General features: G+C 38.6%; 1 protein-coding gene across 1 annotated transcript; it reads right to left on the minus strand.

Moving 5' to 3' along the window:
• Positions 1–1,561: 1,561 nt before the first annotated feature.
• Positions 1,562–24,118, minus strand: EIF4E (eukaryotic translation initiation factor 4E). Its single transcript, XM_067297545.1, has 7 exons — positions 24,041–24,118; positions 13,891–13,997; positions 11,679–11,774; positions 9,616–9,679; positions 7,479–7,592; positions 4,750–4,889; positions 1,562–2,622 (listed from the first exon to the last, which is right to left on the minus strand). The coding sequence occupies exons 1-7, from the start codon at positions 24,056–24,058 to the stop codon at positions 2,508–2,510; spliced, it is 654 nt and encodes a 217-aa protein (XP_067153646.1). The 5' UTR covers positions 24,059–24,118; the 3' UTR covers positions 1,562–2,507.
• Between the last annotated feature and the right edge of the window lie 351 nt (positions 24,119–24,469).

Raw genomic sequence — 24,469 nt, forward strand, 5'->3', positions numbered from 1 at the left:
AACAGCACTCAATTTAATCTCAAAGCTCTTTATAAAGGGCAGCATTATACACTTTTCAATTTTATTATGCTGATTTTAGTGAGCCTTGCTCCAGTGCTCCCAAATTACATATACCTAGTCAATCTAGCGTTACCACTCAGAAGACTGATTTATTTTTTCATAAGTACAGATATTACTGATTTAGAATATATATATATACACACACACTAGCTTATTAGGAAATGGTAAAGCCATTAAAAAACTTTGTTCAACTTGAGACTGATGATACTGAACAGAAGTAGTTCAGAGACATTTAGTTTGAGAAGCTTACTTTAATTGAAAAGATGACTAATTCAAGAAGTAAGCTGGGAAATAGTAGGCAGGGATTACTACAGTCTACTACAGATGGTCCTATTAAAGAAAACCAGACTTGATTTGCACACTGCAGAATCAGGACAGGCAGCCAGTTACACCAGAATCGACAGAAACCAGAATACGAACAGCCTCATAGTTCTCTTCACCTCCAACATCTAGTCTTAGCTAACAACCGACACTGAAAACAGTGTCATTAGATGCTTACTTTAAGTGTTTCATTTAAATGGACAAAAAGATTCAGAAGTGAATGTAATACCAGTTTGGTGTAATCAAAATATGCCTATTTAAGACATACATTTCTTACAAAATGTGCAAGAAAGTGTTCAAGTCCACCTCTGCACATACAAACACTTACATGCCTCAGTCAGAGGCAGATTTAAAAGCCTGACTCCACTGAAGCTACATTACCAGAGACTAAGCTTGCTTTAAGGGGTTATCACTTAAAGATCAAAAAACACAATGAAGATCTGCCTTAAAGTTTGACTGAAGACTAGCTAAATAGCCCTGGCAAGACCTTAAAGGACCTTATACATGAAAGATTAAGAAATTAAGACGTTAACAATACACCATTGATTTGCCTTATGCTCTACTTTTAGAGCAGAATGGAAAATCATCTTACACTGCGCTCAAAACCAGAAGTTAAATTCACTGGCCTCCTCCAAAGTTTTCTCCCAAACCAGCAAACCAAGCAAATCCACAACTGCCACAGCAATTTTCAGGCCAATGAAGAAGTTCTGTTTTGTTACAAGACATACATAATAGCAGACCACCTAGCTCTTGACATCCTTTTATTTTGTAGCCAAGCCTCTAATGAGCTTTACTTGCACTTCATATAGCAATTGTATATTTAAAGTAAAATCATTCACTTCAGTGCTTTTACTGTAGTTCCCACCTGAAACCAGAAAGCTTTCTATGTACCTTTGAATTTCTCGGTTGGTGCGCACCAAAGTCAAGAGAAAGAGCACAAAGCATAACCAGTTGGACCAGCCACTAAGAAAAAACAGTAGCCACATCAACATAATTTCACTTTGATTAAGGGTACTATCTAACAGATTTATTAAAAGTTTTAATAAACATAATAAACTATAGCTCCAGACTTGATCTTTCTTGGAAGACACACTACAATAGAAGCCACAGCAGAGACTGCCTTGTCACAAGAAGTACAAATACTTGCTGTATAGATGGAGAAATAAAAGGACAAATCTAGTTGTCTAAAAGACAATTCACTGTACACATTTTATTTACAGTTTTGTACACTGTCTTAATATGAATGGGACCGCTTTTCTACTTGAGCCATTTTAACCAAAGCAAAATAACCTAAGTAATACAAAGTGTTAAAATACAGCATAAGATACAAAAACAGACATACTATTTCTAGTAAGGAATGTAAATTATGGTGTTACATTAAAAAAATCCACAATTATGCTTAGGAAATCACACAAACAGATCACTGATTTGACTGAAATGCATAAATTTGTAGCAAAGCTTTGATGTTACAAAAAAACCAAAAAATTACCAAAGAATGCACAAAATTAATGTTTATTCCACCTTTGTCATATTCCCAGATTCTTCACCAATGTTACATGAGCAAAAACAACTGAAATCAAAATATCACTAATGTTATCAAATAGGGAAAACAAATAAATTAATCTAGCAGCCATCAGCATAGGTTACAGCAAAGATGATGCTGTATAAAAAAATTGCTAGAAAACTGTATGCACCATACTCTTTCCAAACCAGCAAAATGTTACTGCATACAATGCAAATGTAAAACAGAATAATTTCCTGCAGGTACAGAAATGCAACTTCTTTTCTGAATACTGTGGATAAACAAATGTTTTTTTGTAATAGTAATGTTTCTACCAAGCTATTACAGAGTGGGCCAGGAAAACTTTTATGGATTTGGCAGGGGGCGGGGGGGTGAAGTGTACTGAAATTCTGATTGGTAATGGTTACTTCAGCCAAAATAGAAAAAATTGAACACAGAAGTACAAGACAAAGGCAAATGAGACTTCTCACAAATCTTAGCAACATTTAGATGGAAATCAAATTTAAATGTAGTCCACTCTGCTTTTGAAGAGGCTTTGGTTCAGCTCCCAAATCTCGATTGCTTGACGCAGTCTCCTATGAAAGAATACTCTGAAGGTGTCTTCTTAAACAACAAACCTATTTTTAGTGGTGGAGCCGCTCTTAGTAGCTGTGTCTGCATGGGACTGATAACCAATCACTATCTTTGGAGGAAGTCCTAATCTTTCCTTGTATACTCTCCTGGAAAAAAAGAAATAGAACAACAGTTTAAGCAAAGCTCTTAGGAAGGGATTAGTAACAGGACACCTACTTTTAGATCTGCTAACATCTTAAGGAAGAATAGTTTCCTATTTAGAAACAACTTCACAGGTATGAATAAAGGATGTCACACAGGATTTTTCTGGCTTGTTATATCAAAGTCAGCACACACTGCTGTATGAAAAGCAACTTAACATAAAATAGGACAAGGTCCTGCCAGAAAATAATTACTAGGCCTACATAAATGTAGAACAGGGATTCTATCGTATTCATTCGGACATTAATATCAGCAAGTTATATTCCCACAGACAGCAACAAAACAGCTATGAGGAAGCCTTGGTCCACCATTTCAGGAGCATTGAGATGGTAATCTGAACCAAATAAAACAGCAATTCCATAGAACACAGGAAGTTTTATCACCACAAGCTTCAGTTGCACAGACTAGCTGCCTTTTCTTTAACTACGTATGGAAAGCAGCCTTTTTGCCAATACATTAGTGAAGGCAAACCCCACTAGATTCACTATGGTACCAGCCATCAGCAGCTACTCAACAAGAGCTTTCAGGAATAAAATAGCTTTGACCTTGTAATGTAAGAGGAAAAAGGTAGCAGTACCACCACCCCCGTCCCACATAGACACACTGCTCTTTCTTGGTATAGGACATATGAGTGAGATGCAAACTACCAATGACCCTAGGTTGCAAGCTCTGACTAAACCATAGGACAAACCTGTTCAACTGCAGAATTAACAGAACCATATAAAGTTGTTGCCAATCTTAACCTACACTGATCATGATGTGGCAGTTCACAGGATAGCCCAAATTTTAAAATTTAACAGTTAAATAAAAGCTTAATGTAGTTTATTTGGCAGTCATGTCAACATGACAGCATACAGTTAGTAGACTGAATATAGTCAACACAGCTTACCAAAAAGTCATTGTGTCAGTTTGACAAATCTTAGATTTTTACTGTTAGTTGACTAATGAAGTCATCTCAGATCCTCTGTTAACAGTTAATGCCATTCTAAAATGCACTATAACTTTGTCAAACCTAGGAGGCATTCTGTACTAGCAAAGGGTGTGTACTAGTTCAGCATGTCTGTTTATCACTCACCTTCCAAGTCAGAAAAAATACTGTACATCAATTAAATTGCTAGTGTAAGTAAGGCAGACCCCAATGGATTCATAACAGCCTAGCTAAGTGTGTTAGAGAGCTATCCAGTAAGTGAAGTGTTAGCAAACTACTATGCCTGACAGTTAAAAGGTTTAGCCTAAAACAGATGTGCTAAGCTGGGAAGGCAACCTATGCAAACCACTGAAAATATTCAAGTAGCCTTCAGTGACTGAACAATAAGTAATTTCAAAGCATCAGTACTACAGCATAAAGTCTTCTGGTTTTAGCGATGCTTGCTAACTAGCAGACAATAGCATTATACATTTTCCCTAGCACAGATTCATGATAACTTGAGAAGAGATGACTATTTTCTCTTACCAGAATGAAGACTAACATGCTATTACTCGTGTCAAATCCACAAAACTCAGCATAGTTATTTGGTTTGTATTTAAGCAGAGACAAGAGGGTAAAAAAAACATCTGTAGGGTTTAACACGTCACTATCCAGCTTACTTTCAAGTACAAGGCTATTCTAGTGGGCTTAATTTACAGTACCTTTCCTCCCTTACCTGTAAGCACTACCACTTCCCTTAGAATAAACTTACCAGTGCCCTACGGGTACTGAATACCTCTGCAAATTGGCAAGCTGCAGCAGAATTTACATTACTTAGAGGCTACTTACAATGCCTCATTCTGAGATGAAAAGCTTTTGCCAAGATTTGCATTCAATTTTTCATTTTTCCCCAAACTACAGATGTAGTGCACAGAAGTTACTAACATACAAAAACTACACACAAGAATGCAAACAGTTCTGTACTGAGTTGCTTGAACTCTGGATACAGCTCTGTATTCCTCTGGCTACTTTTGCTAAAAGTGTGTTTTCTTGTACCCCAAAATCTCTACGAAGACTCAGCATAGAATCTTGTATCATGTAAACTGTCTTTAAATGCATTATTACATTTCATATATTTATGCAAGACACCAATCACACTACTTACCCTATATGCGTAACAGCATCCCTGTTTTCACATTCAGTTGTCCATATTGCTATTTTATCACCCTTAGTTCTAACATTAACAACAGCACCACATACATCATCACTGTAGTCATCAAACGACTCCCCAATAAGGCACAGCAGCTACAAAGTAAAGATTGATCATTAAAAGGTAGCAGTTCAAAGTCAGAACCCAACTCCATACAGAAGGCTTCAGTGTCCAAAAGCACTTTGAGGACTATCACATTTTACTGCTTATAGCCACCTGCCATACAGCAATAATCTCCTGTTTATCAAAGTATCTTTTCAACATTTGAAATGTTACAAGTGAATGTAAACTCAGTTGCAGTAGATTTTCCTCCAATTTCTTTTGAGTTTTTCATTTTTTCCTCCTTCTGTCCTGGCAGCTGCAACCTTTAAGTGATACAGTTGATCATTTACGTAGCAACTCCCCCACCATAAAATCTAAATCTAAAAACATGTAAAAATAATATTTAATGAATTTATTCTTCTTTCTAAAGTATACTTAAAATTTAAGGTTTGTCTACCTGTGTGCTAAGTGTTTACATTCATCAGCTAGGAAGAACCTGTTAAGAACTATTGGTGCAATGTGTCAGCTACCTAAGATCTGACCTCGGTTCTGAAGTATACCAATTCAGAGATAAATTAGGTTGTAACTTAAATTAAAAGTGCTATTTAATGAAATGTTATTTCCTGTCAACACATTTAGGAAGCTTCAGAGCTCCCAAAGACACCGAAGTGAAAATCTTATCAAGAGCAGTACTACAAGTGGACAACTGTAATACGAGATTTTCCCCCAACAGATCTCTAACAGTAAAGTTCTAAAATGGCATTGGTGGTATACCGCAGGTATCTCAGATTAAGTTAGGTCACATCCCTGTACAATAAGCACACTGCAAAAGTAGTGTTTAAAACCTTTGACTTTAAATTTGTCTATTAATGAGTAATTTAGATTTTCAAAACTGAGAATTTCTTGTAGAAAATAAATTTATCTTGTCCATTCTGTACTAAAATCCTTCTGTACATTGAAGCATTCACTTAAAAATGGAAGCCTGTTTACTTCATTTGCATTGTACATATTAAATATGCTGCCATTATATTAATTTTTTTCAGAATCACTTTTGACATTTGGAAATTCAACACTTTCTTGCAACATTTTGAACAAAGCAGGTCTTTCAGTATCACTGACAGCTGCAAGGGCTGACTTCATCAAGGAAATACAAAATGGACAAAGCATGCTACTGAATAAATCAAGTATAATTAGACATACTTTAAATGATACACCCAACTGCAGAATGCACACATTCACTGAGTAATGAAAACCATAAATGTTTAAGCTCAAGCCACACACAAACATTTAAAATATCATTGGTCAACATCTTTAGTACAGACAGACAAAGAGGGCTACCATGCTCAATAAAGACCAAAGGCAAGTACATCCTTAATGATCTCTACATAACAGAGGTAAGTCACTCTCAGATGAAGTTTACAGTTCAGAATGGTAAAGATTGTTAACTTATGACAAAAATTTGTTCCACGGGAGAGTGGAAACGGAAGATGCTTTTGTTTTTTACTGGCAAAAGCTGGTTACAAGGAACTGCTGGTATTAGAAGCAACAAGGTTGTTTCAGTGTGTGTATCGCACCGGCATTTGGGCTCTCTGCCATTACTTGCTACTGAACAAAAAGTTAAGCCTTCTAGCCTTAAGTCTATCTACATGCTTTCCAATCGATATGAAATAGCTCCAGAGAGTTAAAAGGACTCATGTAGGCCTTTAGATGAGGAGGCCAAATGAACATAGCACATGGTCTGTTTACTCATGTGCAATCACATTAGCTGGCAGTATAATGCCCATCATCCTTTCCTCAAGCAGTTACAACAGTAGAAAAACTAAAAATATCCTGGCAAGTGCTGTGGTATTTTGGATACCTCTACTCTGATACCTGAGAGTCATTTTTCCCTCTAAGAGGTAGAATACTTCTTGTCTCTTGAAGAAGCAGGGGAAAAAAAGCAAGATCAGAGATTTGGTAAGATTGTTTCGCATTGTACTGCCTGCAACCCAGACCCCTAAAACTCAGGTCACCTCAGCATCTTCAGGCTGTCTTGAGTTGGCTCCTAGACAATACAATTCTATCCTTTTTCACAACACATTTACTGCAATCCATGTCATCTCTAGAAGCATATCTAAGATTAAAAAAATCTGTTCTAAACAGCAATGGGAAAAGTAAGAATCTCTGTAGTGTACAGAAAGACTGGACTATTACTCTGTTAGTATAAGTATAGGAAGAATAAAATCAAATCTGGAAGACTTGCTGAAATAAAACCAAATCCTGAGAACTGTTCACTTGTAAGAACAAACAGAATATAGAAGTGTGAATAAAAAAATATTAAACAGTTGAGATAAATTTGGGAGTCACATTCAAGACAAAGTATTATTTTCCAGTAGTTAGCTATGCCCAGCATGGTGCACAATAAAGGTTAATTGGTCCTGTAGAATTATCCCTATTTCTGCCCTTTCTTATATTCAATGGCATACAGCTATAGCAAACTTCACTACTGAAAAAGTTTCAAATACAGCCTGTCAGTCAGAATATATAGGACAGTTGATGCTGCCAGTAGTCCAGTTTGTAGCACACAGGAAGAACACACCATTTTAATATTAGATATATATGTAAAATTCTTAAGTTGCAACTTGTAAGGCCATAGTGCTTACTGTCTCTAGCCAGAAGCGATCAAGGTCACTTCGTCTCTGCTGTTTGTTTAGTGTAATTAGCCACCGTCCTCCTCGCTTATTTTTTTCATCTTCCCACATTGGTTCAATTCCATCCTGTAAAGCACAGTAAAAAAATTAAATTGTTTTGTATCTTTAAGGGATAATCAAAAGACAAGTGATATCTGAAGCAGCGACTTAAAAAAGTACAGTTTGAGATACCAAAATTGGCAAAACAGAATAAAAAGTGCATCTTTCCTAATGAGTTTTTATTTCTAGAAAGAGCTAAATCTCAAGCGGGAGTTTTGGCTACATAGTATTCCATAAAAAAAAAAAGCAAGAAGAGGCAAAGTTAAACACTCACTGAACATCCACTTTGTACTCTATGAAACAAGATAAAATCAGTTACATTCTTGAGACATTGTTCTAAGCTTTGGACTCAGTGCAACCTTGGCCAAGTGCTTCACTTGCACATGAAATAAGAATGCTCCTCTTGAGGAGGTGACTTCACTGAAACAGACATCCTGGCAGTCTACCTCAATGGCCTCCTGCACAAGCAGGGTGAGACTAAGAGGTTTGTTTTGTTTTTAACTGCCAGAACCAAACCCTCCCCAAACAAACAAACAAACCCAACAAAAACCTCCACAAACACCATTTAGAAGTTGCATTCTGATTCTTGTATCAATGGTCCTGCACTAAACTTAATGACTCTGGACATGCTGAGCCAGCAAAGAAGTCAGTTGCAACTCCCATATCTGCCAGCTATGCTGCACTTTACAGAAGAGTCACTTAAAGGCAGGTTAACCATCTAGACAGTAACTCAGATAAGAAATGTCTTAATGGTAGTTTCTTGAAGAGCTACCCTACAGAACTTCAGCCAAAAGCTAATTAAGTGCTTAGTAACATGCAGGACAGAAGTAGTGTCAGTTTGCTTTCTCAAATTTAAAATCCTCATGGGCAGCTGCAGAGCTCAAACTACTTCATCACCTTTAGAGGAACTCTTATGAGGTCAAGATTGAAGGACAACAGCAAGAGACATCTCAGAAGCCTGCAGCAGTTGCCACTTCTATACCTGCTCCATGCATTTATATAATTAAATTCTTGCTGATTGACAATAAATCAATGGCAGAAAACATACAAGTACTCAAAGAGGAATTTGGAATTCAGACAAAAACATTTTAAAATAAACATTTAAAAATAACCATGACCCATAAATATCTTAACCTCTGAAGGACCTACGGCTTCTTAAGGTTTTAGTATTACAACTCCTCATGCTCCTAAAATATTATCTTTCCAAAGCCAAGCATCACAGAGCCTCCTCATTGCCTAAAGCTGCTGGGGTTTACAAAGTATGTATGCAGCCTACTGAGGAGTCCCAGCCACTGGCTATGTTTTAGAAGCAAAGGAGGAAGCAGGCATAGGTACTTAAAGGGATTATTCAAGTATCTGAATCCAAACAGAACCTGTATGTTAGAAGCACTTGGGAGAGGTTTGGATTTAACTTAGGGCTCCAGATAGGCTCTCCACTCCAGACAAGAGGCAGGATTTTGCTTATAATTTCTCCTTAACATTTCCCATTAGCCAGCTTGAATGCTAAACTACCTTCCTCAGTGTGCTTAAAGTGTCAGTCTTGGGTACAGTTTATTTCATGCATAAGGAACCACAGCACTTAACTGAGGTTGTAAAATCAATTATAGGAGTTTTGTCCACCTGGTTAGTATTGTTCCTAACAAACAATACTGGAGACCCTTGAAGTCTCCCAAGGAGCTTCCAAGACATTTTAATTCCTTTCATGTCACACCAAGTGACAGAGCTGGAAAATCTTTCCTATTATAAAAAATTGAGACTTGAGACATTTGTACAAACATCTCAAAGCTAAAATGAAGACAAACATAGCATCAGGTAACACACTTTACAGACAGTGTGTTTTTAAAGCAAGTACTTGTATTTTCAGAACTAGTGACTAATAGCCTGATTTTCAGAGGGCTTGTGCTTGAGACTTTCTAAAAATTTAAGGCTTTCAGGACATTTACAACTGCGCTCCTAAACATCTGAAGCAAAATATTTGGACAGTGTCTTGCTTAGCCAGGAAACCATCCATCAACACCCCAAACTAAAGAAAAAAGGTTAAGAAGCATACCTTAAAGAGCGAGTAGTCACAACCAGGCATTAAATTACTAGAGAGCTGGATATGGTTGTATAAACTATTGGAGGAAAAAAGCAGGATTAAAAACTAAGTATTATTTTAAGGTACAAACTTCTTTAAAAATTTAAGATATATGACCAAATACAAAAATTAAACAGCATTAAAGTTATTTTAGAAGCAACCCTATTACATATGTATTTTTCAGCAGTACAAAAGCATTACTTTAATATCTTTTAGGTTTAAAGAAGCAGAACAGAAACTAGCTTTGAAAACATGCTGAGTTCCTATACTACAGTATATTCCAGAAGTCTCACTGCTTCTTTTAAACCTTGTTCTGAATAAGAGTCACTAGAAGCACATCTCAAACTTTCATGGCAGCAAATAAAGTTGTGAGAGTGTGTGCACATGTTCTATATACATATGTATATACACATACACACATGAATAAGGATAATGGTTTCTATTTCTAAGGCTAGCTTTCTGCAAAGAGATTTTAAGAGGAATATTCAACTTGATGATTTAATATAATATTCAAAGGTTGAAGGCTGTAGGCCTCCTATTTAAAATTGAAATATGGACTCAAAAGGCAAGAACAGAAAACTGAAAGAACAAAGTGTAAAATATATGCTGTGTCCAGAATTAAACTCACTACTAGGCAATTTAGAGCAAAAAGTCAAAGGAGTGAGTAGTGTCCTTCTGTGGCATAGTCCAACTAGGACTAGCTCCAACATAGGAACCTATTCTAACAACCAGAAATCAGGCACAGGAACTAGAAAGTAAGTTAGAGATTTACCAACTTCACTCACTCCTTTAAGTCCACCTTAATTTTAGTAGTTTTTCCTCTATAACATATATATTTTCCACTTTGACCACAACAGATGTATAACTTCTCAATTGGTTGTGATTGATTTAATACCTTGACTGAAGACATCTAGGTTAAGCACTTAATTTAATTATCCAGTCAGGTCCTGGTTATATGAACTCAGACTTATCCTTAACCGGCTCTAATAACAAGCTTCAAGCAATTTAGTCTCTCATCAAATACCTCCAGGCTGCGAAGTACTGTTCATTGTCACCCCCGCAGTAGGAATACAGAAGCTGGTTAAAAGAACAGAACCCTGTTCCCCTCCAGTGACTGCACAGGCAAAACACTTGTCCAACATCTTTGGCAACTCTTTCTTCTCTTTTGGTACTAATAGGGCTGATAGCTCTCATTTTCTCCACACTTGGAGAGACCATCCCTAATCTAGTGCTCAGATCCAAAAGGTGGTATGCAACAAAAACCTTTACAACCCTACCACTCAATGCAGCATGTTACACTAAGAAAGGTAAAGTATATAATGCATTTTTCCATCCTCAATCTCATGCCACTTGCATAGCACATTTTCTCCATATATCCATCATCATGGCAGGCAAAATCTTCCAAGTGAGTCATCTGAATTCAACTAAAGCAAGTCTTTGGAAGGCACAGGCCTCCCTTTAAGGCTTTGTTCTTCCTGTTTGAGCCCATCCAATAGCTTTTGCAGACCTTCAATTCAGAATGAAGGCAGTTTCTTCTGTAATCTCTAACAAAGTTCTTTCAAGGATGCTTTTGTTAATCTTCATCAGTCTCCTAAGTACTATGCTGCAGATTCAGGCATTCTCGCATATGTGAAGTGAGCCAGCTGCCTGAGACAATTTAACCAAGTAGAGAAATTTGGGGCCCAGGAAGTGACTATCAATTGCTCTAAGCATTTGCAAGTTCACATTAGTATCAGATAGCTACTACATGAATACAACTTTCTACATTTGTGTCGTGTATGTATAATTATAAGCAGTGTTAACAGCAAAATGTGTTTTAAACTATGAAGGATCCTGTTGCATTTAATTCAAAGGTTGCATATTCTATGAGACTACGAAGAATAGGGTAGACCTCACCTTCAACTTTGTAAACAAATTTCGGATTACAAGCTTGAAAGTTGCAGTTAATGGAGTACCTTCTTTACGTTTTCCGACTTTGGCAGAGACTTCACCAATATGCACCAGGATTATTATGCAGATTAAAAACATTTACTTACGCCCAAAAATCTTCAACAGTATCAAACTTTGAGATCAGACGAAGATTTGCTTGCCAAGTTTTGCTCTTGTCATTTTTAAAAAACCAGAGTGCCCATCTAAAGAAAACAATGTAGAATAATAGCATATGAAAGTTATATTAAAAATCTTTTATTAGAAATTTATACCCAAACTAATTGTAAACTCAATAGATTATTAGCATGAAAGCCTGTTTTCAGACTGTGAGAAATTCAGTTCTCAAATCCAATTCAACAAATCAATACTTGTGTTCTAGTTAAAAGAATTGTGGGAAACTTGATCAATCCATTTAGATAAATATTTAAAATACTTCTAGAAGATCAATTCCAAGGCTCCAAAACCCTAAGCCTCAGACATTTCTACTTGTTGCCACTTGTAAGCTGCTATCTCATACCCCAGATGATACTGATTATAGTCTAAAATAATGCCAACTATTCAAATTGGGAACACAGCTAGCTTTCCAGTAATTTCTTTGTAAAGGTTACAAAAGCTAATTACCTCAGGTAAGTTCAAAACGTATACAATACCACGAAGCTTTCCCAAGAATTCATGTAGTAGAGCATAAGTTTAAAAAGGGAAGCTGCTTTAACCTTACAAATGGCAGTCTTTGTAAGAACACCAACTTTTTAACTCTATTTCAAGTTTTTAAATCTGTATACATGAAGGCCAGACTAAGAGAGAGTTTCTCACACAGTTCTCAACACTATCTCCACTAAACAAATTTCAAAATAGGGCATAAACGGAACCATTACATACACTTGGAACAAACAGGGAGATGCTCTTTGTGGATCTAAAGAACATTGCTTAAAATGTTGGAATGAGATATCTGATGAAGCATTTAACCAAACAAGCTTTATTTCTCATTTTGACAGTTTCAGTAGTGCTGAGATCCCATAAATTAGAACCAGAGTTGACTTTTCTTCTCTCACAAGAGAGTATTTAAGAAGTTGCCAAGTCGCCATTATTTTGAGACCTTTCCTGACATTTCAAACCTAGTTTTAAAAGTTTACTATTTTCCAGTATTAGTCCCACTACAACTCATAAGGGAGCATCAGTAACAATTTAATCAAAATGCTTACAAGAAAAAGAGGAAGGGAAAAAGTAGAGGGAGACAAGGGGAGAATGGAACGTACACAGCATAGCATTACTGTGGTACAGCACTACCATGCACTTGGTTCTTGACTCTCGCCCCAAGAACTTGAAGAATAAAGGACTATTTGATGAAAGGTGCCCACTTTGGGGCAGTATTTACCAACATAAGTGCTGACCATTCCAGTGCTTTTCAGCTTACTGCAGTTTGGAGAAAGCGACTTTTTAGACACCCTATTTGAAGTATTTGCATTCTGCTGAGTGGCTTTTATGCACCTTTAAAGGAATTCAACTTGGAAGCTTAAAAATCTCTATGGCAGAAAGTTAGTCGAGTCAAGGTTTTCAAGTACAAAGCTTCTTGGTAAAATTCTTAGTAAGAGGGCTTGTTTTTTCTACAGCTTTTCATAGCTATAAATTTTTGCCCCATGCTTCAGGAAAAAGTTTACTTTTTTAATGACCCACTGATACAAATATGTGCTTTAATATGTTGGGGTGTTTCTTCTGCTGTACTTCCTATGGGCAATGACAACTATTACTGTACATACCAACCATTCAGATCACCCACATCTAACAGCTCTTTAGCTGAAGGATATGGCTTCTACCATAATAGTTGCAAAACCAAATAGGAGGAAAAAAGTGTCAGATATAAAGGACTAAGACTTGTTTGAGCAGAAATAATGAGGAGGGCCTTTACCTCTGGCACCTTAATAGCTGCAATGAGGTAGAACAGAAGGTTTTTTTAGTTCTGCTTGGCAGCAGCTTCCTCTCAGGTATCAATTCTTCTGAAGTACATCAGACAACATGAGCTCTACTTGCCTCCAAACAAAAAGGAGGACTGCTCTTTTCCGTTACCTGGCTGCAGAATTTGCCTTGTGAAAATTTGCAAGAGATTTCAACTTCTATAACACTATTTGAACAGGCTCTAAATTACAACATGATCAGATTCTATTTCCTCTGCAACTTCATTCATGGTAAAAATCTCAAAGTCACCATTGAGAGACCACAAAATACTGCAAGAAAAGGTAAACAAGGTAAAAAAGCATCTGTAAAGCCATAGGCATACTTGATTCCTTGGCAAAATTACCATCATACTTCCATACTATTTACCTGTTTTGTAGTGGATGCTTAATATACTGTTCAGGGCTGGCAACCTCCTGACTAGGTGCTGGCTCGGTTTTCTCCTCTTCTGAAGGCTGAGGGTTGGGAGTGGTTTCCTGTTTGAGGAAAAAAGTTACTAATTCGTTCCTTCTCAATTTTATTAAAGTAACTTAGTTCTTTGAAGTAACTTTAAGGCTGAAACTAAGAGTTCTTCTAATTCATTTGGGATTATGGGGCTGAATCACCTCACAGAAGCACAATATTTGCATCCCTTTATTCATCAGCATCCTAACAGGTCTTTGATACTAACTGCAGGAATTCATATTGTACTGTTCATTGATTTACTTCCTGTGTCATTGTTTCCAGCATGTTTTACTTAACATTCATCTTGTTTTGAAACACAGTTCTGAGAGGTGTTTCAGGGATACACTATATGCTGTGTTATTTATAATATGCATCCCTATAAATTAATTCCCAAAACAGTAATCATTTCAGAAGAGAAATAAGAATTATTTTGACCCACTTCTGACAAAGCATAATTGAAAACAAATATACAGCCCATGTTTATTCAGAAGACTAATGTGTTACTACAAATCTGAGGCATGACTAGAACTCTCAGGTCTAAAGTCAGCTGCTATTGGCAGCTAAAAAACAAACAGATTTCAAACTCAATTAAACTTTAATAATACATATAGTTTACTGTAGATTAGACTGATTCCAAGTATCACTTTTCAAATCACTAGAGAGTGCTAGAGACATCAAATATACTTTAACACAAAGTGACATAATATATTCCCATTGCATGTGAACCCCTCAAGCTTGTCATTCAGCTCTAAAAGCCACTGTGTCAGGTTTGAAATTCTAATGCCATTCCTTCAAACCAGGGAACACAAAGCTTTATTGTGTGCCAAATGTTCCCTCTAGTTACCACCATCTCTCCCTAATTTGCAATCCTTGCTAGAATATTGCAGAGACAAGGAATGAAGACTATAGCTCTTTCCCTATAGTTAACACAAAAAAGTCTTTCTGTGCAGCTGACTCTGCACAAAACCAGCACTTCAGTAATACAAACAAGTACTAACTACAGCAGACCCAAATACTCTAGACATCCCTAAAGGCAGCAATACAAAAATAGTACTCAAAACCGAGTTTAGATTTTGTGGTCTTAATAAAGCAATGTAAAAGTGGACTACGTTATGCTAAGTCATGTAATTAATAGAACAGTTTACTCAAATCTCCCAGGTTACTTAGTTTATCAGCACCTAAGTGGCTGAAGAGTGGAATGGATCTGAAGTGATAACAAACACTTCTTAGCCTTCACAATGCCAGCTGGCCATCTTTTCTGGTAACACCTAGAAATCTGACTCAATAGGGATTTTCCTTTTATAATCAATATATTTAATTAAACATTATATTGTATTTTACTTGAGAAGTTACACCTTTACGCTCAAAAATAATCACATATGCTTTAGTTTAACGGTTCACCTGGCAAAGTTCTCAGTCCAAAAGCTAAAAATACTACATACATCAAATTGAAAAGTGCTTTCACATGCTTCCATGTTCACAGAGAAAAGACTGAAACAAGAAGGCTTAACAGCAGCAGTGACAATTAGGACTCTGCTTTGATTCAAGCATAATTCAACGGGCAGGTAGTACAATTTCCTCCTGTTTTTCTTAAGAAAACTAAGCACTTTAAGAGTCCAGTAAGAAACATCACTGACAAAACCACAGTAGTTGGCAGTGTTTAAGAATCTGTCAAATCTTGTTCAGTGCAACACCACTAAAAACCAAACAGTTCTGGAAAAAACTTAAACAGAATACCTGTAAATGCTTCAAGTTCTATCTAGAATAAAATCTCTAGTGTTAGCCCCATCTATTTTTAATTTAATGCAATCACAAATACACTTAAAAGAATCCCACAGAACAAACTAAGATGGTCAGTGCACAAAGGCTGTCAAATACACCAAAAACACATTTCAACACTTCCTCCTCCAATTTATAGTATTCTGCATTACCTGACAGAATGGCCAAAAAATTCACATAATGACAATTCAAGTGTTGCTCCTCAAGGACTTCTTGTAATAAGACAATTTAAAGAAACATTTCATTTGCAAGTACAAAAAGCAGAAAGATGTGGTCAATATTTTGAAAACAAAAAAAATCAAGCACTAGATGTTGTGCTAATGTCTGCTTTTGTTCACAATACTCTGCAGTTGTGACATTTAGTATTTACAATTGATTTACAAAGACTATTACACTAAAGATTTTTGACAACAGATAGACTCTTGAATGCAGAGTATCACAATCTGGAAAATTCTTACAAGAAGTAATTCTATTGAGCATCTCATTCATATCTGCTCAGCAAATAGCTTTCAATATTCAAAGAGCTAATCCTAAAGTCTTCCTGGTTACACTCTTTCAGTTTAGATTGTCATGGTACTTCTGAAAGAACCAGTGCAAAGCTACTAAGCAAATGCAGGGCTAATAAATGCATGCAATTTCATTAATGCATGCAAAATCTTTAATACAAGACAACATTAGAAAGGATTAAGGTAACACCTGCATACAACAGCTAGAAACATGCAATGAGCCTCAGTACCGGCCCAGTGTACCAATAGTTACCATTCATAAGCAATTGGTATTCAAAGACCTTACCTGGACAAACAGAACACATTTGACTCTGCACAAATGTTTTAATTAAGCCACCACAGTAACAAGCAGCTTATATTTTGAAAGCTATACAGCAGTAATGAAACTCAGCTTAACCATCATTTCAAGCGGTTGTCCAAAATAGCATATGACAACTCACTTTCAAGGTCTAGCTAACTACCATCTTGACAAAGGATGAAGCAACTCCCCTCAAAAACTACTCCAGTAGCAAGAGATTTTTCACCAAAGGGCTGGCCATCAAGGATAAGCTCAGCTGTACAGGCTATAACAAATTTGGAAAAAGGTCTAAAGTTGAAAGCAGAGCTTTCTACCACAAAACCATTTTCTAGTTGTTCTCAAATACAAGTTTAAAGCAGTTTGTTCACTACCTTTTATTTCCCACCGCCATCATGGAAAACAGAAAAAGGACGAGTACTTGTAGGGTAAGACCATTTTCTTTTTTAGCTGGTTAATCATACTGGCTCCCATTTCTTTTTATCACACACTCTTCTCACTGTTCTAACCATCAAGCCAAAGTATTTACATAGTAAAGCATTTCTCATCATTAGTCAAACACAAAGCGTGTAAGTTCACTAATTGGCATTCAAAGTCCATTTCTGATGTCCAACTGCTGAAATCCTACAACAAACTGCAAGTATGCAGCAAGCAGGTTTTAAAAGTTTCTATAAACATCACATCAATTTTTTAAGTTATATTGTACACATTTTACCAATTCATGCCTTGAAATCTTCCAATTGCTATACTAACTTACTAGTCAGACTGTCTCCAGCAGCAGTTTACAGACTGCCAGATTTGAAGTCTCTCGCAACACTTTAGTACTTAGTATAATTAATGTATTCTTTAACCTAAAATTGACTTTGAGCCTACTATTAAACTAAACCATCACTATGCTTGCTGCTTTTTAAATAGATATAATAAAACAGGGTAGTACTACCAGCTAAACTGGAAGGCTTCATACGGCCAGTCCTACTCCTCATACACAATACAGCAGGTAATTAAAAGTGACATTTATTCACTACCCACATACTTTTTGATGTAGGAATCAACTTGCAGAAGTCTATGAAACATTTGCCTACTCAGCATTTAATGACTGTGTGTATTTGCACGTTACCTGGATTCTGACACTTGGGGATTTAATTGGTGTCATTATTCTTTCTCCCCAGCACATTATGACCAACATATCAAAGGAAGGTGTGCATGTCACCAAGACAGGAAGTAAACAGCACCTACAGTAAAAACTGCTTAATCAGGTTTGACTATTTGTGAGCACAGCTAGCTTGACTAGGTTCCTCTGAGCATCCTTTCAGATGCTGCCCATACCACATTCATGTCATTTAATAGCCTAGAGAAGACGTTTAAGAAGCCCAGTTGAGAGGAATAGTAACATTTAGGTCCCAAAAGGACATAACTTATCACTATTATACATTCTGGACAAAAAGGTATAAAATCCACTGGTGAAAGAAGCTTTCAAAGTTTTCTTGAATTAAGCCAAAATAAGCTAATCTGACAGCTTCTACCTTCTTGTTTAGGGTTTCCAACAGAATGAGAAAAATGCATTTTTCAGCTATCACATGTCTAGGGACAAAAAGAATGTCATTTATATCCTGGTGCTTGTGCTTCTTGCAGATAACTATTACTACAACTAGAATAACAACTCACGAAGTACAAAAATCAAGAGCTCTTTATCGAATAAAGTGTTCTGGACAAAAAAGGGACTTAAATACACCCACGAGCAAATGTTACGTGCTATAATAAAACAGAAAGCAAATGATATATTCCTTCGGTTGGCAGGGATTCAAGAACTGATATGCAAGTTTGAGTAGTGAACAAATATACAGAGGTAAAAATCATATAAAGTATGCATTTTACTGACTGATGTACCAATGGCCACCTGTCACAAATTATCCAGCCTTACACAGGTTTCTAGACAGCAGGATGGAGAAAGATTTTCTAGTAGTGCTACAAAAAGGCCTATTAGGGAGCAACTATCCGAACTGCATATGTACTACTTAAAACACCACAGATCTTTAGAAAGGCATTTACTATTAGAACACAAACATAGGACATTATTTCAACTGAGTGACATCCCACAAAGTTAGAACAGAGGTGCAACACATGTACAGGAGGACAGTTCTCAAAACAAGAGACTGAACGAGAACAGTCACACACTTCCTCCAATTTTTTTTTGGGGGGGGGGGGCGGGGGGGGAAGTGCATAGGATGGGGCAGCATGCTGGTTTGTTTTCATGACAGTTACCTTGGCTTCTAAAGAACCAAAGAATATTTACATCCTTTTTGATTTCTGAAACAATGGTTACACACACTTAAAACTAGTAGATTTTCAAGATTTAAGTCACAACCTTATGACTAGAATTAGCAAAAAAGTTACAAGGCATATCAAAACACTTTAATAGCCTTTTTCTTCCTAGCTGTGTAAGCAGGCTGCCCTCAGGCTCACAAAAGTTCCGTCATCTGCACTGTGCTGCTGCCTTTAATACTGGAACATGAAATCCACACAGAGGTTAAGACAAGCTTCAAATTTAACATTCTGTGAGTTCTAAGATATTCAGACAAGAGAACAAAGACTTCCAAAGAACTGTTGAGAACCAGGGCAGTTCAGATGACTCAAGGGACACAAAGCATCCAATACTTAATTCCCCCCCCCCCCCGCTTCTACACAACAGGTATAAAAGCACCATTAATTATTGCAAGTCTGAAATACTTTGAGCTGCTCTTCCAACTAAGCACAGTATTTTATTTCCTCAGCTGAAAATTTAAGACACTTCCAGTCTTCAGAAGTTAGTTTAAAACAAAAATTTAATGAATACATGTTCAAGATTTCAGGCTTCAATCACAAAAAATTAAAGTATTGGACATACCAGTGGTATAATTACTGAAAAGCATGCAACATATATACATTATTCAGATGCACTGAACATGAGAAAGCCTGAAGAGTGCTATTTAAAAGACTATCAAACAACTGTTCTCCACATTTAGAGAAAACATTACACAGTTGCAGTTTTTCTGCCTTACGTCCGCTGTATAAAAAAAATCAAGGACAACTGTCATTTTTAAGCAGTTAAAAATGCTTATATTACATAGGACACTCAAATCTGTAGACAACATGAAATTCCACACACTTAGTACCTTAACAATAAGATATTTTTAAAAGGACTAGGTTCTAGGACTTTTTTTAACTTATAGTCACTCATTTCTTAGTCTCTTCAAACTTGTTTAACCTTCACTTCAGAATATCATTTAAAAAAGACAGACAGGTTTTGTCTGACTGAAGAAGAGTCACTTGAATTCACTTTTAAATCCTGTATCTTCCCTTCACATTGTAAGCTCTCTACAGAGATCCTTCATTTGTTTCTTTCCTCTGTTGCCTTAAAGTCCATATTGATCATTATGAAGCTGCCAAGAGGGTCACATTTTCTCATCTAAATTTCCAGTGTACCACAGCACCTGTAGCTCATACCATTAAACTCAGTACAACCCAGTCTCATATGTTATTTTTATGAATTAGCTTGATATAAGCCTTGGATTTTTTACATGCTACGTGAAGTGTGTTTTCTTAAAATCCTCCTTAAAAAACGTTTATCTCACATAACAGGCCTACACATATCTCCTCAAAAAAGAAACATTGAGATGTCCAACATCATCCTCCTCTTAAAATTTTAGAGGTTCTCTATCAAGTCAGAAAGGTAATCTACAATTAGAAAGGCAGCTTACAATAGAAGCTCTCAATTATTAAACAGCTTTTGCGATACATTTATATCCTACTTTTCAGGAAAATGCAATGAGCAAGCAACCAAGTTCACCATACTACACATGAATACTGATAGTGATTTCAACCAAAGCAGGTCACTAACAACATTATGGCAGAAATACCTAGTAACAAGATTAAGTCTAAGGCTGAGCCTGGCCTGCACTTAATTCACATGCAAACCATCTGTTACTAATACAAAAGAAAAACCTTTCAGTGTACCTTTAATTTTAGGAGCTATTTTGAATAAACTTCCCAAAATTTTGAGGCTATATACCACTGCCTGTAATGTGTACTAACTTCTAGAAATGACAATTTCATTTAAAGAAGGACCCATTTAGTTCTAAATCCTACCTATCCACAATAAGCTGGGTAAACAAGTGTTTTTCAAATTATACATTAAACACAAGTGAAGAGTTTCACCTGCATATCTTACCTTTAGAACATGGAGTTGAATTCACAAAACTGTATTTGTGTAAATAAAGATAACTGCCATGAAGCATAAAAATTAAAGAACCACAATGCCCACTTCCCAGTTGAGGGATGAGGGATGAGATGCTCACATAGAATTTACTTTCATGCACTTCCTAGTTATGGTCTTTGCTTAGCTAAATTTTAAAGTCACCTTTGGTAAACTACTGTTTACTAAAGCATTACTATTGGTTTTGTTATTGCCTTTGTGGACTTTTGTACACTGTTATCTGATAACATTTTATCCTCAAAGGCTCCAAAAGTGACCACACACATCTCTGAAATATAGGACATGCTCCTGCATATTCTGGCAAATTCAGATAGAACAGTTTTATAAGAGGTGCTATCTGGATAGCAAAAGATAAACTGACAGTTTTAATCTTTCAGTTTTGCAGAGGCTTAAGCTTTTTCCTGAAGTGGAGATGTGAATTACAGCAGAACAGGTTTATCTTTACTTACAGCAAGCTTGCATTTCTTAGCAACTTCCACAGAACTCTTTAGAGTACCCCAACCTGAAGTCTCAACATTCCTAACTAGTTCCAAGAATACTTTTCCACCATCTCAACATTTAAAACATGTATATTACATTTGAGAATAAGAAGGTATTAGAAAAAAATCATTGATTTCAGTAGTATTCCACTGGGAGGGGGGGGGGGGAAACAGGGGGAACATTCATTAGTGTTTTGCATTGCCTAAGATACATTTTTCAAACTAGGTAAGCAACATCATAAGTTATCTACCACTTGCCATAGAGGGCAAAAGGGGGTATCTGACATTTCCCCCTTTAAGTATGAGAACCAGTGAAGCAAGGCTACTTTTCAGTTACATAAAATACTTATTGCAAAGTAACTCCTACCACAAGATGTTTACTAAAGTGACACATCTCTTCAAACCTAGGTCCAGATTTTGAAAGTGAGCAATAGAAAGGCTTCCATATGATCAAGAAGTAATCCAACCCCTAATCCCACATACAACTAAACTACTCAATTTCAAAGCCACACATGCAACTAAACTACTCAATTCCAAGTCATGCATTATTTTTACAACATTGACCATCTATGATTTCAGCCACTACATAAAGCTTAGGTAGAAGTGTGAGCCACCTAAGAGAGTAAAAAACATAAAACAGGTATTATTTAAATGCATTTGAAAATAACCAAGCACAGCTGATACTTGCTTCATGCTTAATCTATGGCACAGCAGTCAACACCAGTGTTCCTTAAATTGTCTTAAGTGTTGCCTTGTCTTCTACTTTTACTGGGTCAGCACAACTGCGTCACTCCAAGATTTGGGAACTAATCCTGCTGGAAAATGGTGTGGCAAAATAAATTGGTTACTTTTGTCTAAATTAGGCCCCAGATCTAGTTCAACATGCAACCACACAAACATGCAAAAACAGTGGAGAGAACAGTATGGGACAGGCTTATGCCAGCACTGAAGCCAAGTGAGCCACAGAACCATGCCTTTAGCGTTGCTTCAATTTCCAGTGGCTATAAGTATTACAAGTAATTTATCACAACACCTGCCAAGCCCCATGCCGATCACAAAACACACAAGACATGAAGCTCTCATCTTCAGAAACATGGCTTAAGCTTTGAAAGATCATCAGAAGTGAAAATAAGTGTTTGAGACTGTGGCTGAAGAACATGGGAAAGCTGCTGCTGGTGCTCCAGCTCACTGTCTAACAATCGATGTTCTTCTGTTTCAGAACCACTAGTCAAGGAATTTATAACTGCTGACTAATTTTGGTCTTTCTTGTAAGTAAACAGGTATTTTTTTGTTCAGGGAATAAAACTGTAAGATGATCAGCATCCCTTAAGACCATCCCCCTGGTCAACTAAGATGTCTGTATTTAAAAACGGTGAGCTGATTTTTGTAGTTAAATGTTTTCTATCTAAAGACTATCAAGCCTCTCCAAAGTATGCACTAGCTATTTAGTGACTGTAGGTCAGAAGCAGCAAGAAGTTATCCATCCTTAAATTTCTCATTTTCTCCAAACACTAGTACAAGGTCTTCCACTGCCCATTCTCCATGATACACGAATGTGTACAATTAGATTGACAATTATCAGACCATCTCCAGCTCTGCTTCCATTCTTTAGGGAAGTGCAGGTTGGGAAAATAATTATGAAACACTGTGCAGTTTCATAAACACAACTTAATACACAGAGAGAGAAGAAAATGTTTAATTAAACATTTTACAGAAATGATCCTACATAAAGTTTTAATAAAAATATGATTTTGATCCAGAAAGGCAATATCAGTCAGAAAAAGCCAATAGTGTTTGTATCACATCTTGAATCTCAGCAGCCACACCGTTTTTCTTATTTCAATTGCCTAAATCTAAAGTAACATATCTACTAAGTTAGAGAGATACTCACCCCTCCCCAGGTTAGCGACTGCGTATTGCCTAAGCCTGAGGCATTTTCACCGCAAGCTTTGAAATACTGCAGCCGCCGTGAAACTGAGCTTTTACTACTCCTAGATTGCCATGGGGGTGCGCGCACGCATCCTGGCGAGGGACGAACTGAAGTGACAGGAAAAGTCCTAACTCGCCGGCGCCTTGCGGCAGCGAGCAACATGGCCACCCCCACCCCGCCACATGAGCCGAGCGCGGCCCAGAGCCGCCCGCCAGGCGGCCGGGCCGGCTCCGCGGCGCCGTCCGCCGCCGCCGCCTCCCGGGCTGCTGCTGCTGTTCCTCCTCCTCCTCACCTTACCTTCCGGGCCCCCGGGAGGGCGGCAAGGTCACAGGCGGCGGGGAGCCGCGGGGCCGCCCCCGCCGCCGCCGCACAATGGGCGCCACGGCGGCAGCGAGCACCACTACCCCGCAGGCCGCGCGCCCGCCCTGCCTCCCCCTCCAGCCCCCCCCCGTGCGCTCCCCCAACGGCCGGTCCGTTTCCCACGCGCCGGTGACGGCACAGTCCCAACGGCGCGGGCGGCGCGCGGGCGGCGCGCGCGCGGAGCGCCCCCTCCCCCCCCCTCCTCCCCGCCCGCCCAACCCCGCCGCACAGGCCGGCGCCGCTCCTCTCCTCCCCCTCCCCCCGCCCCGTCCCCGTGCGTGCGCTCCTCGCCGGCCCCATCGCCCTCGCCCCGGCGCCGATCGCCCGCCCGCCCGCCTCCCCTCTGCCGCCGGGCGGCGCCCCCCCGCTGCCGCGCCCGGCGGGGCGGCGGCGCGGGCAGGGGGAGGCGGGAGGGAGGGGAAGGCGGAGGAAGGAGAGAGAAAGGCGGGCGGGAGAGGGGAATGAAACACTCACCGGTTCCACAGTCGCCATCTTAGATCGATCTGATCGCACAAGCGCTGTGGGGAGGGGAAGGGGCGGATAAAAAAAAACAGGTTCAAACCCGGTTGGCTGCCCGGCGGTCACGTGAGCCGGGCGGCCGTTTGGGACGGGGGAGGGGCGGCTCCGGCGTCCGGGCCGCGGGGAGGGAGGTGCGCGGGGCGCGGCGCCTGCCGGGAGCTGTAGGCGCCGCGCGCGGAGGAGGCCGGGAGCCCCGCCCCCTCCCTCTGGCGGGCGAGGCGCGGTCACATGGGGAGGAAGAGGCGGGCGCGAGGCGGGCGCTGACCCCTAGCGGCCGCGCTGAGGGGCTGCGCGGCGCTGCGGGGCGCCGCCCGCCCGCCCGCGCGCACAATGCGCCGCGCGGCGCCGTCCCGTGATGCTGCGGGGCGGCGCGCGGCTGCCGTT

Source organism: Apteryx mantelli, chromosome 5 (genome assembly GCF_036417845.1).
Source record: "Apteryx mantelli isolate bAptMan1 chromosome 5, bAptMan1.hap1, whole genome shotgun sequence".
Taxonomy (NCBI): domain Eukaryota; kingdom Metazoa; phylum Chordata; class Aves; order Apterygiformes; family Apterygidae; genus Apteryx; species Apteryx mantelli.